The sequence below is a fragment of the Phasianus colchicus genome, chromosome 5 (genome assembly GCF_987193195.1).
Source record: "Phasianus colchicus chromosome 5, bPhaCol1.hap1.1, whole genome shotgun sequence".
Lineage (NCBI taxonomy): Eukaryota > Metazoa > Chordata > Aves > Galliformes > Phasianidae > Phasianus > Phasianus colchicus.
Window position 1 is genome coordinate 29,563,420 of NC_143440.1, and position 14,962 is coordinate 29,578,381.

The 14,962-nt window shown below is 38.9% G+C and overlaps 1 protein-coding gene across 6 annotated transcripts in view; it reads right to left on the bottom strand.

The window, feature by feature from the left end:
• The window catches only part of RAD51B (RAD51 paralog B), a 337,160-nt gene that overhangs the window by 116,168 nt on the left and 206,030 nt on the right, over positions 1–14,962 (bottom strand). For all 6 annotated transcript variants that reach the window (XR_016466903.1, XM_090141154.1, XM_090141155.1 and 3 more), the window contains one exon: positions 8,403–8,481. Coding sequence is in view for 5 of the 6 variants with exons in the window: in XM_090141154.1 (XP_089997280.1) it covers positions 8,403–8,481 (79 nt within the window). In the remaining variant the exon portion in view is untranslated. The remainder of the gene's footprint in view (positions 1–8,402; positions 8,482–14,962) is intronic.

A 14,962-nucleotide genomic window follows, 5' to 3' on the forward strand; every position in this document is an offset into this window, starting at 1 on the left:
CTATAACAATCAGTAGCACCATATAACTAGTATTACACTCAGACCTACTGTAAACTGAATTAATCACTCAATAAATTCTGTAGGTAAATAATATTTTATAGCTCGTCATTGTACTGTCTCTTGCAAGTCTTCATTAGTAACGTTTAACCAATTTTACCAGGGTATGTATGTAGTGTAATATTTTTTAGCTTCTTACTAGGTATCCAGAATGCTCCATGGCCCATACTTTATTACAGTATGGAGATTTATGTTTCCTTAACAGCAACACTTGAATGGTTACGAAATCTCAGCTAGTACATTACCTTTTATCTTTATCCTTTATGAGTACTGAAAGGTAGAGAAAAGGTGTACAAACACATGGTTGATAAATATTTAAAACTTCAGATAAATATAACAGAAAACACTTTACACAACCACTCAGTGTTATTAATTTTAGGGAAGACTGGAATGAGAAAAACCTTTTGAAGTAAAAACCTGTTTGTTGGGAGAGTGTATCACATGTGTCTGTCTGCATTAAAGTGCCATATATTCCTTTTTCATCTCACCAAGAGAGACTGAAGCCTATGTGATAAAATCATTTCAATTTCGTGGTTAGTCCAGTTTTGAAGGCAGGGCAAGTCTCCACATCAGATGTTGAGATACCTGAGGTTGTTCGTTCTGTACTAATCCTAGAAACACAGAGAAAGTTTCAAAGACAAACAGTGCTGGGGCCAAAGCAGCAGGAACCTTGTTTGCAAGCGTTATCCCTGTGCTAATAAGCCTACCCTCAGGCAAAGCTTTCCCGTTTCTGTGAAGTGCTATTCAAATGTGCCTGTCCACACAGCACTGCACTGCGGGGACGTACAGGTTTAGACTGGAGCTAACTGCTGGATCTCTGCACCGCTCTCCCCTCCTCAGCTCAAGGAATGAGACAGCTTCCAGCAGTTCCCTTTGGAAATCAAACTGTACGTTCAGATTTTAACGCTCAGAACACATCAGGTCCTCCAGCAAAAGAAGTGTTGTATACACTACAAAGGATAAGTCATGTAGACGTAGTCCTCTATCATTAACTATCATTTTACAAGATCGAATGAAGGTAGTGGTGACTTCAACGAGCATGTTAGTGGCAGTGCAAAAATGCCAGAACAGACAAACTTTGAGAACAGTAAAAGAAATCTAGCTGTGCCTGTGTGAGAAAGGGATCAGTCACAGTAACACTTAGCTGCCTCTTACCTTCCTAAGCTGCACACAAAAACATATGACTTTATTCTGGCTGAAAAACATGTTTTCAGACAGACATTTTCTTGGCCTCCTACTCATGAATGTGTTTGCTTAAGAACATTAAGTACACTGTAAGTACATTTGTCCTTATTATACAAATCCGTAGCTTGAAAGATGTAACATCATCTATGTCAAAAGCAGGCAATCAATAGTAGAGTCTTGGACTTCTACGAGAAAACTTAGTTCCCAGAACAATATAATGTCACAAATCACAGATACTACCTCTAATCAACATGCACATTCACTCCTTATGTTAAAGGCCTTTTGGAAAAGAGGCCATTTGCTTTAGCACTGTGCTGAAAACACAGGGGAGCATCCCACTTTGATCAGGAATTCATTACTGTGAGACTAGTAAGGAAATGATTTCTCTGAAGTGAGAGTATTTTGTCCCAGGAAGCCTGCAGTATGGGCCAGTCTTGAACAGAAGCTGCATCTTTGCAAATGAGACTCATACTCTTTTTAAAAAAAAAGAAAACAAAAAAAACAACATTGGATTAAAATAAATTAGTTGTCACTGACACAAATGAGAACAGATTTGACACACTGCATTTTTCATCATATTATTTAGCAAAACAAGAAGTATAAAATGCTGTTACTTTGTTTGTCAATTCGGTGTACATTTGGCTTTTGCTGCAAGAGAGCTGTACTGTTATTTCCAGCACCTTTACATACATATTTGGAAATGAGATACTTCAATACTTTATGATAAACTGGATTTATTCAGAGTAACATTCTCCTCTAAGTTATAGTCACAGCAAAAAGCATGGCCAGAAACTTAACTACCTTTTGCCTATCTACTGTGCAGATAGAAAGACACCTTCACAGAGAAGAACGCTTAAACTTACTAAAATGACAGGGTTTATTTTGTTCGTCAGATCTAAACCCAAGATACCTCTAGTCTTCCTTCACAATTAGAGGCTTTGCCATTGCAGCTGCAAAGCAGCAGAGCAACTCCTGCAAAGCCACCTAGTGAAGATATGCTCATGCAAGTGACCAGCATTCTTGAGTCAGGTTTAGTGATCTGCTCTCCAGAATGCAGAGAACTAACTGAACTTTTTTTTTTTTTTTTTTTTTTTTTAATGTCAGTTGCATCAGTATGGGTGATTACTGGCATAGGAATGATGGGGGTCCTATTCTTTCCACATTCCTTACTGTCAGGACAGACCTAGCCTACAAACCGACCGTGCTTTGTTGCTCCCATTATTATAAAACTGTTACAAGTAGCATGAGCCTTTCAGTGGCCTGTGGGGAATTCAGCAAAAACTGTTCCACCCCACAGAGATCCTAACAATGATCAGTTCATCTGTATCCCTCCAGTAGGGCCGGAAATTACCAGTGGCACTGCAAATCTGTTACCATCTCAACAGCAAAGCACAACTTCATTCCCATTAATCTGTCTTCTATCCATTCACACATCAAGTAAAACCCTGCTTCATTTTACAGATTATATCCATGTTGCTCTAGACAAAGGTCACTTTATAGTTACAGTTCTTCAATTGAATGAAAGCTTTTGATGCAGTAAATCATTGTCTCTCACTGTTCAGACTCACACAATACAATACAAATAATGCTGCCCTTTCTTTCAGAATTCTCTTTCTACCTCACTACTCATTACCAAAACATTTCTTTACAAAATAAAGTGGGGCACTTTTCACTTGCTTCAGCCACGTAAATTAGTTATAGCACTTTGGAGACTGTTTGCCATGCAGCACTAGAAACCCAGACTGTGCTATTTTGAGACCAAAATGAGCTTCTTTCATTATATTAGTGACAAATGAAACAATGTAACGTAACAGGGTTTGCCGAGATTTAGCCGTTTCTAGAATTCTTGCTCTTTAGTTCTGTAAAACTGAAAACCTAAGAAACTCTCCTCAGAGTACCATGGTTCAACTTAAGAGAAGTCCTTTTCCTTGATAAGGCATCACAGGCAACGTGAGTGTGGTTGTGCACACAAATATGGGCACTGTGGAAGAGAGGGCAGGAAGGAGAAAGAGTGAATTAATCAATCAATTAATAATCCAGTCTTGCTGAGACAGAAATGAAACTCTTCACTTTGGCAGTACAAAGTCTTCTTCCTTTCTTGAGGTAGTGAGGTGAGCCAGTCGGCATGAGACACCGAAGTTTTGAGGTTAAATTTGCAGATAATTTACAACTTTCTTTCAAATGGTAGAACAAATATGTAGGAGGATAAACCTTGAGGTCATGTACACTTATAAAAAAAACTCCAACAATCTAAGGGCTCCTTTATTTAGCACTGAAGGCCATAATGAGAACAAAAGCCAAAAGCTGAAGGCAGACAAATTCTAATCTAAAGTACGGAACAAGTATTTAGCAACAAGATAGCTAAAACTCTCAAGACAAAGCAGGAACATTTCTTGACATCTCCAAATAAAAGTGAATGCAATTCTAGAAGAAATGCTTTACTGTAACATAACTTATCAGGTTGCTGAAGGAAATGTGTGAATTATGTGGGTCAGTTTGGATGACCTCCCGATTACATCCATCTTTAAAAACCCTATAAACTGAAAATAAATCATTACTCTAAAGCAAGTCACAGCTCACTATTTGCCTTATGTTTCCAATGCTTCTGAGTTCATTCTGTGACGAGCAATGTTAATCACTTGGTATTATAATCATGCAGTGAAAAGTCCCAACAAGCTCTCCAGTTGGCAAGCAGCCACCATGCTTCCCGTCACCTTTTGCTGCACCATCTTCTTGATAACAGAGAGTATTTACAGGGGTGAGATGGAATGAGACATTTCAGACAGCTGAGATGCCAGTTGCTAATAGATGGGGTCTGCTGCTAGCTTGTATTTATTCCCCCAATTCAGAAGATCATCCACAGAACACAGCTTAAAATTGGCTATTCAGAATTTCTCCTCTCTGGACACGCATGCATGTTGGCAAGTCACACCTTGTAGTCCAGCTGACCCAGCCCAGTAGGCGCTATATTCAGCTTCTCTGAAGCTACAGCTAGGCAACATCAGCCCCAAATCTGCTCTGCCTGACACATCAGTAACAGAAGTACCAGCTAATCATTTCCAATCCAAAATAGAATTTATGTCGCTGTCAATGACAAAAATTAGCCTGTGACTTGCAGCCCTGAACAAGTAGATTTAAAGCCTTTTCTTTGTCAATTCTTTTCTGAACAGAATCACGTCATTCACTTTAACTGAGTTAGGAATGCAACAGCTTAAACAGAATACACATGCAGACAGTAAAATTTCCACTATTTTGCAGTGTTTAAATTTCAGGCTTCTGCTTCTCTAAGAAAAGAAGCTTTATAAAACTGAGACTGGATTTTCCAATCATAATTCAGGTCCATTACAGAGTCATACTGTGCAGCGTGGCAGCACATGACATCGCATTGCAGTGTAAAGACAACTGAGGGTATTTTTGGGTTTGCACTCCACCTCCTCCACAGCACAGGCCATACTGAAGCCATGAAAGGAAGAGTCTGAAAGCTGATTTTCCTTGCTAAATCTCTCACTAGCCACTCTTGTTTTCCAATAATCAAATTTCATTTATCTGCACTAAAAGCAGAAATAAAAGAAGGAGTGAATAGTTAGATTATTTTCACCCCTAAACACATTAAGCTTGTAAAAACAAAAAAGTTATTTGTGGCACTTTTGGGCAGCCTGGAGATTTCCTCTGACAATACAAGGGGAGCAGGTCTTCCTTCACTAGGTCTCCTCTGAACGCTTCTGTGCTTGCACTGGGCCATGAGATGCAAAGACACCAGGGAAACAGAGCAGCGATTTACACTGACAAAGAGGATTTTGATACACTCCTCCAAATGGGGCAGCATTACCATCTTAATAGCCTTTTGCTCTCAGCCCTCTTCCTGAGGAGGCTGGAGATTTTTGCGAATGGAGAACAGTTCCGCTTCCCATTTCAACTGCAACAATAGCAGAAGGGCTCCTTAAACTGCATCAAATAGCAGTCTGTGAAATCCCTAACTAGCCGCACTGCCTCTCCTGCCGTTTTATTATCCTCCGGCCCAAAGAACAAAAGGGAGGGAGCTCCTCCTCGTTTTTAGCCTATTCCACACATCCTAATCCCTCAGAGGTGGTAATGGAAATTGCTTGTGCAACTGTTAAATCGCACTTTCACTTTGTCTTTCATTCCCTATTCACCCTCACTAATCAAGGAACTTCAAGCCACATTTTCCGATATCAATTTTGTTTATGGCCTATTGGTTAATGGTCTTGGGATGGGACCCCCTGAGTAAGAAGAAAGAATTCTGAGCATTTCAGACAGCTGCTGCTTCTCACCAGTTCCCACACCCATCCACTTGTTCTCATCAGACACCCTGAATATGCTCACCTCCTGACACCAACTGAATTCAACAACAAAAACTGAAACGGAAGGCTGCCTCTGCAATCAGGCTGTGGGACAGATTCTGCTTGTTCACACTGTACAGTATCCTTCAGGCTGCAGCACTGGAACAACTCCCTTGCCAAAAAAAACCATGGCCAGTTGCTTTAGGGACATCTTACTTGAATCCAGCTTCTCTTTGGAAAGCAGCAAGAGCTCCACAGAATCATAGAATGGTTTGGGTTGGAAGGGACCTTAGAGATCATTTAGATCCACCTGCCTGCCGTGGGCAAGGGCACCTTGGTCCAGACCAGGTTGCTTTCAGCCCCATCCAGCCTGGCCTCGAACACCTCCAGGGAGGAAGCACCCACAACTTCACTGGGCAACCTGTTCCAGTGCTTCACCGTCCTCAGTGAAGAATTTCTTTCAGACCTAGTCTAAATCTACCCTTTTCCAGTTTATAGTTATCATGATCTTGCTTACTATCCATCTCAGAAAAAAATAACTGAAATTGAAACAATGTTGTAGACAGTAACTAAGAAAAAGCTTACACAAAGAATGCCTAATGGGGATACAGTTGATCACTTCAAGAAATCCACAATGATTTCAGAAAAACAAAGGTTGTTTGATATGCACTCCAGAAACAGGGAGAAGAGCAATTGTCATACTCCTAACACAGCGCTTTTAAGGATCCTTCTATCAAAAAACCTTGCTCCATCATCATTACACGTTATCAGGCAGGTTTGTTCTCTAAAGGTAGCATTCAGTCCTTAGAAAGCTGTATACTTGGCTCACAGAAGCAAAGTGAAACAAATAAAGATCCTCTCTGAATAAGTGATTTCATTTCTGAAATGAAAATGTTTATTTCCCTAAGTTTCCCGTTATTGCCCGAAGAAAGCGCAGGAAATAGTATTATTTCATAATGACCAGAAACATGTTTGCAACCCAGAAGATATTTGAGTCCAAAAGTAGCACGTCTTATACCCTATCCTGAATCAAAGTATGTTTGCAGAGCAAGTTCTGCAAGCCATCATAGTTTAAACTGATAAAGATTGTATCTAGATATTGCAGCCTGTTTATAATTACTGGTCAAAATAAAGCATGTCAAATTCCCAGAATGCCACCTAAGAATATATTGTGTGTAATATCTAAAGACTTAGAAAACAACCAGTGCACCCTCACATTATCACTATGTAGATGCATCAAGTTTTGTTCCTTTTATTTTTTTTCTTAAATTATTTATCACCAGATATCTAAACTTATCTAGTCATTAATAAATGTAATCATGCTGCTGGCCTGGTATAGTCAGTTTCTAACTGGAAAATGGGCAATTAGAAAGAAGACTGCTCACACACACTACAGGTTTCTAGTGCTTTATAGGATCAGTGATTCTCAATCACTGGAACCTGAGAAACAGCAAAACAATTTTTTTTTTTCCTTAATGCCATAACTGCATATGAGAGTGCATAACAAAAATTGACAGGTACTGATTAGTTTTATCTGATCTGCTTAACTGATGCAGCAATCAGGAACCAGACTGCACATCAACAGACAGCAACTCAACAAAGCTTGTCTACAAACATCTATCAAAAAGCAGGTACATTAAAGAAATATTTATTGGGATAAATGGAGAAAAGAAGTGAAGGACTGCATTTCTCTTATTCACCATAGTTTTAAAATACATATTTTTGGAGATGGCCACAAAGAACTCTAGCTCTCTATCATCAAGGTATTAGTATCCAGCTTTTTAATACAATACTCACACCCTGGAGCAGCCATGTCCAACCCAGCCCAGCACAGCCCATTCCACAGCTGTTCCCTGCCCCACACCATCGTGGCAGCAGCTTTGCCCAGCCGAATGGCTCAGCCCAGCCCTGGGCACACACCCATTGCTCACAACCACCAAACACTACAGTACAATTCTCAGTCTGAAACCAGGACTCAGGAAGTGCAGTACCAACTCGAGTTACAGCAAATAATTTTTAAGCATTTCAATACACTGGCAAAACACAGTCCCGTGAAGAGTGAAAAAATGCAACTGTATTTTCTGTTTTCATAAAGGAATTTGAGAACAGGTTTCAAGATTGCTGAAAAAATTATCGATTTTTTTTTGTATATTTGCAACTCCATTTTCAATCAACATAAATATATTAACTACAAATTTTCTAATGGAATATAGAATTGCAATCAGATATTCAACTAAAAAAATTTTACCACATCTCTTTACTAGACCTTTATATGACCTCTTTTACCATAGAAAAATATCTGTGGCATCACAGTCATGCATTATCAGGTCACTGCTTTTTGGCAGCATGTACATTTGTAAACAAATATTTTCAAGGATGAAGTACAGAAAGATTAAAATTTCATTAAAAATTTCTGACAAGCACCTTGAGAATTCACTAAGAACTGCAACAACTGCCATTGAACCTGACACTGATGCATTAGTTTCTTAAAAACAAGATCAAATATCCAACTAGTTACATGTTTCTGCTACTCACTTTTTAAAATTTTAATTAAAAATATATATATTTTAAAGTTCTGTTACTTATACACATTAGCTATATTATATATTTTATATGCAGCCCACAACAATTCCTCTTCACTCAATGTGAGCCAGGCAAGCCAAAAGGTTGGACACCAATGTCCATTCAGGACCATACATCATCCACATTAAATATGCAACAACTAATTCGATACAATCAAAGACAAGACAGAAAACTGCCCTTTTCAACTAGAGTGCTAAAACACACCTTTTCATCAACAGTCACTTTTATCTTCCTCCAGCCTACTTAAAATACTAATAGTCAGTGTTCTCATCTTACCTTGAAGAACCAAGCCTGATTTCTCAATGGTGTAGAAAAACGTGGAAAATGGAGCAACAGGGGATTTTGCAACCAGGATCTGCAAAACAAACAAACAATCCGTAAGTACACGTCTCTATCACATACTGATCGGAGCTCAAATCTGTAGGACAATCTCACTAGATTTAACTTCCAGAAGAGAAAAGCAGACCACAGAAATAACAAAGTTACTATTGATTTAAGCCTGTCACTTTTAAGTACTTGAGATGTTTTCATAGGAACACAGAGATTATGCTGCAATTTTAAAAGGATTCACGGGTAATAAAAAAACTATCATCATACAAACAGAACATTTTGCTTGTCTTACCATCATTCTGTTAAGCCTAATCACTTCTGCTGGTTCAGGCAAGAGACAATTTTGAGCAGAGCCAAAGCTGCCAGTATACAGTGTAATTTTAATTGCCATTAACACTCCTACAGCTGTGCATCCTTGGCTCCTCCAAGAATTCTACCACATTTCAGCTGCTGCAGAAGCAGTGTAATCCACCTGCAGGTCATCATATCAGGGAAGGTGACACAGCATTGCAGTGATCTGGATGCCCTCTTTTGAAAAAGGGACAGTGACTACGTAGAATTTTATTCAAGAATCTTGTCCTTGCAGTCTCAAAATATGATCTGAAATTCCCTGAGGTTTTATAGTGCAATTGGATTTAGCTTGGTATTCAGGTACGCTGGCCAGGTTAGAAATTTGCCAAACTTTCTCACTCCACTACGAGGAACCATCCGCTACTGAGGATAAACTGCAGCACAGCTCCGGACAGACAGAAAAGGACATGTTAGCAAGGCTCGGATGTGGAATCCACAGTGCAACCCAAGTCACCCAAACATGCCTGGCTTTGTTTCTATGTTTGATTTTTGCTGATAGCCAAGGGCTGCTCCATCCGAGCTTGCCAGAAAATAACCCCCACTCTGTCATCTACGTGACAGAGTTAATAACGTCTGGTTAGAGCACAGTCAACACCAGTCTAGTGATCCCCACATTACCCAGGAACTGAAGACCTGCTCTCCCAGCATGCAGGTCATAAGAACCTGTCCACCCAAGGGCACCATGAAGCCCAGTTGCTCCCACATGGCACACCACAATCCCTTCCAGAGCTCTGTGCATAGAGCCTGTGTCTCAACTGATCAGAAAATCTATCAGGTCTATTTCCTTTTCTTCAGTGTACTGATTTCATTCAACCTCAGCACAGCTTTCCCTGTACAGTGTTTTAGAAGCAGCACACATCTCAGTGTTTACATTTCCAAAGCCTCCCCAGATGGTACACTGCATCACATCAGCCCGAGATATGCAATCTCTGGCAGATGCATTCAAATCCAAATTTCACAGAGCTACAGACAACTATCTTGTCTGAAGAGGTGTGGAGCACCAACAGCTCCTGATTTCAAATAGAATTAAAAAAACATTATTTCCAAAGGTCACGTCCTAATTCCACCAAACACTCAAGAACTGCTTAAGACTGCTGCATACAAATTTTGGTTGGAGGCATATAACGATCAGCAGGAAACAGGAAACAGTTATAAAAGTAAGTTATAAAACTTAACAGAAATTATTGAAAAATGAGGAAGTTCACACTCACCAAAACTATCCACATTTCCCTAAAATGTCAGACAGTATCAAACCACTTCATAGATATAAATATTCTATAGATCTAGAATATTTATTGCTAAGTGCAATATTAACAGTAAAAGCATCAGAAGTTTGGGCCTTGCAGCATACTTAATGTAACAAGAGATTCTGCAGCAAATTATGCTGCAAAATGAAGACATGTACAATTCTAAATGTTAAGGACATCCATTTGGAAGGCAGGTTTCATTTGTGTTTGTAGTCTACAGAGTCACAAGAAATCTCAGCATGATCACGTCTGTCTCATCCAACTGTGACACAGGATGAAGAAACAAAGTCCTCACACGTGGTCTTTAAACATAACCATCACAACCCACGTGTGCCCACGGCAAGGTAACGGTTTTATGATTTTCAGAATTTAAACCGAACACAGTCTTCCTTTCTTCTTCAGACAGTAAAAAATAAAGGAAGGCACATGAAGACTGTAAATACAGCCAGAGAACACCAGACTAGTCTGAATATCAATGTTTTCCTTATGAAGCTGGCAAAGCTACCCCAGGATGTGACACAACCTTCGTGAACTACTCCAAGCAGGAAAACTGCGGTGCTGGCGCTTTCCCTTCTTGCACGTTAATTTTTACTCTTACTGCAACAAACTTCTGGAGGAAGGAGAAGCATGTCCCATCACACATCTGCAATGCACCTTGACAGAACCAGAATTCCTTTCCATCACGATTCCCTCACAGACAGCCCTCCTCCCTCACAGGGAAGCACAATCTACCAGAGAGACAGCAGAGTGCCTCCTGGTGCTTATCCTGCCTGCAGGGCCGAAACTGCTGGTCTCTGAGAACGCAAGGGAGAGGACGGGGTGGAAAAACTGTGCAAACGCTCAGCTACAGTCTCCCACAACAGCTGGATGTTTAATCAGATAGGCCCAAAGCGAAACAGTTACAAACCTGATGTCTAAGGTCAGATATTTGGCATTCTGCTCAGCGTTCTGCACGTAAGTACTAACCTACACACGAACGTGCGCAAGGCACAGTTGTACGTGCAAACGGATAGACATTCAAAGAACCCTACGTACATTCTGTTACTGCATTTTTAGGTAGTTACAGTATGCATATAACTAAGTATAGCAATGAAAAAACATAATAAATCATGTCCTTTCAGCAGCACATCACAGGGCCCCCTCTGAGATGCTGCTCCAATTACCTCTGAGGCTCAGCATTAGCTTTCCTTTTAGTGAAACAGAACTGGCTCACAATATTCAAAGGCAATGTATTATTTTGAATGATTGTTTACTTGGAAAAATAACTTTTAAAGTACAATTGTATATCTCACAACCAGATACACTTTTCTTTTTTTTTTTTTTTGGTAACAACTAAGCCTACATTAACATAAACTGAAAAAGCCTACGTATTTACATTTATTTTCTGATCAAAGAGAAACAAAATACTATAAAAGTCACTGTAAACTATCCTCGGGATGGAAAGGCCAACACAGAGTAGGCTCTTAAGCATCTTCAAGGATCTCAGAAAACACGGAATGAAATACAGATCAAAAAAGAGAATGGTGTTTTGAATGCCATGATGTGGATTGCCAAAAATCATGCTACTGATGACGCTGGAAACAATATTAACAGTATCAAAAAAGGAAATTAAAATCTGAGTTATAATCGAATGAGATTGGGATAGTGATTAATCATATTCCAGAAATTAGTGAAGAAATATGCAGTTTTCAAGTAGAACAATGCTGAAAAAGAGGAAAGGCAAGAAGCGATGGGGGGGACAAACCTACGGATGCAGAAACAACTGACTGGAAAAAAAAATCCCAAGAGCTCAGCACATTCAAGAGGAAAGAGATAAACCCAAGTGGAAAAAAAAAAAAAGTAAGAATCAGTATGTGGATTGAGGCCTGATAGCCAGTATTTGTCATACATCTGTGAAACTGAAAATGATGCAATGTAACTGAGAAGCTGCAAACATAGACCTGAAATGGAAGAGGGAAAAAAGTAAACTTGTGAATTGAGGCCTGTGATCTGAATCAGTACCACACAAGGTATTAGAAGAAACATTGAAGGGAAGTATAATTAGAGACTTGGGAAACAGGATAGAATGTAACATGGATGTCACGCCAAACACACTGGACATCTTTCTCTGACACATATTGAGGGTTTTGTTTTGTTTTTTTGGTTTGGTTTTTTTTTTTTTTTTTCAGAAAAGCTAAATATATATATCTCGGATCTCATCTATTTGGATCTCTGCAAAGCTTTAAATCATAATTAACGACAGAGAAAATAAAAATAAGCACAGAAGCTGTAAGACAAAGGAAAACAGTTATTAAAGAAAACACTTCTTAGCTACAGTGGTACCTTGCAAAATTACTAACCCCACCCCAAAACATAGCCAGGACAACAGCAATCCCAACTGTACAGTGCACCGGCACAACTCGCAAGGCACTGGAAAGCTTTACTCTGGAATACGAGGCACAGCACAGGTCACTCAGGAACTCAAACTGCAAGAGATGAGCCATGTGCTGCTGAGGAGAAGGCAGCCACGGAAAGGCCACTAGAGAACATGAGCTCAGTGAATCCTGCCAAAAAGGCGGCTGTCTGCTGTCTGTGCAAGCAAGTAGGATGGGGACATGAGGGAACGGAGCAGGAAAGAAAGAGAAGAGCTTCTCAGACTGGAAGACAACACTGGCACAGGAACAAACGTGTAGCCACAAATACATTTTGGCTGGAAATTTGAAAGTTTATAACCATCAGTAAAGTAAGATTCTGGAACAGCTTCCGATTCAAAGAGGCAAAGCTTATAAAAAAAATCATTGTTTTCAGGATTCAGACTAAAATATTTAGGAAAGGGATAAGAAGCAGCGCCTGTGATGCGTTCCATAACCTATCAAGCGTGCTCAAGTGCTATGTGCAGACTGAGAAGCACAAAAGCCCTACCAATTCATTTTCTACACTAAGAGAACTGACAGAGCTAGAAGCCTATAGGCTAACAATTGAAGGTCTGCATGTAACTAGGGATCTTAGCAGTCAATTAAAGGAGAAACCCTGCTGGTTTTCAAATATAGAATTTCTTATTTAAAGTCTTCTCTCCCTATCTTCTGCTGAGCATCTGCTGCTCTCCCTAAGAATCCAAACAACCAGCTGAGGACGGGGAGAACACAGGGAGGCTTCCAGGATATCTCAGAAACATTTCTAAAACTGACATACATTTAACCATATGTCTTGCTCCAATTCCAAATCAGCTCTGGGCAAAATTTGGAGGGAGTATAGAAAGGTGTATTATCTGAACCTGAGTCTGAAAATAAATTCTCTATAGCGGGCCAGCTGTAGAGTGTGCTGAGACCAAAAACTGTTTCCACAGACATACTTTCCCAAACTTAGACTAAGAAACATAAGAAAGGATTTCCTTTTCACTTCTGGAAGATAAAGGAATATACAATCCTATAAATGCTCTTGATGCACGTGAAGGAATTTATTGCTTTGTCTGCTACCCAGACAAGTCTAAGAAACATCTCTTCTGATAAGTACTATTTAATCTAGGAATCAAAGAAAATCCTGGCCTCATCAGAATTTTTTTCCTACTGACACTTTCTTGGCAATTTTCATTTATTGCTTATTGGTATGATCTTTATTACTTTTTATTACCAGAAAATTGCCCTTTTTTTTTTTTTCTTTTTTCTTTTTTTTTTTTTTTCAGTCAAAGTTTCACCAAAAGCATGCAATTTGAGCTGAGTAAACAGTGGCAGTAAACAGTAGTTTAAAGAAGTTACCAGGCTGAAATGATTTTTTTTTTTTTTTTAATGGTGAAATATGAATAGAAAATAGACATTGGAAAATGGTGAAATGATATTGAATCAGATTTGGGCTATCCAACTTCTGGAATGGACTATATGTAGCAGATGCTGCTATTCTTGTGCAGCAATCCTACTAAAGTAAGAAAGATAGAGATGGATGAAAGGTTTAGGAAATCCAAGCTATTTTAAGTTTTTCAAACTCAACTTTAGAAAATGGTCAAACCTCTTATTTTCCTTTCCCCTTCTTCCTTTCCTATTTTCCTTTCCCTTCTAGCATTGTCTTCCCCCCATCAGGTGGTTTGTAATAATTATTTGTTATTTGAGAACAATGTAGAATAAACATTAAATAATTGAAAAATGATTTCTGTCACAAGGCATGTTAAGAACACAAAGGTATTATGGAAGAGAAAATATATTGCCTTGATGAAAAGTGAATAGAAACTGGAGAGATGTCATTAGATTAGATAAAGGAAGATAAATGGGAGACAGGCAGAGCAGTTGAGAAACAAAAGGCTTAGAGAAAACTGATGATAACTGCAGACAAATGTACATTAGAGTTTGTTTTTTAATTAGGGAAAGCTTTTTTATTAATACAGTTTATAGAATCTTTATGAAAGAGATGAATCACAGAAATTGATTGCAGAAGTCCAGCAGAAAATACTAATTACTGGGACAACATCACTTGTCAATAGCAGAGAATGCAATGAATTGGAAAAATATATTGGATGGACTTTCAGAAGTAGTCCAGTAACTAGAAATCAAGCCAGTGCCTTACAAAAAAAAGAATAAAAAAAGAAAGAAAGAAAAGATGAAGGGGATGGGATCATACATCAAATTAGTTATGAAAATGCCAGGAAGATAAACTAAGTGATGAAATAAGATAATTTTAACTGGGCTATGAGCTCTCATATGGTAAGAAAAAAGCCCCAAGATTTTAACATAGAAAACTAATGATTTTAACAAAAGTAATGGACTTCTGATATTTTAACGAAACATTAATAAAATCATTTGTATTAACATCAATGTCATTTCTGTTTACACTGGGAAGACATACACCTTCCCCATACTGACACTATTCTAAGGAATAGGTTCTCAGTGATGACTGAGGAACATGAGCGAAAGCTTGCAAAGCTTCTTTTAAAGTATATCA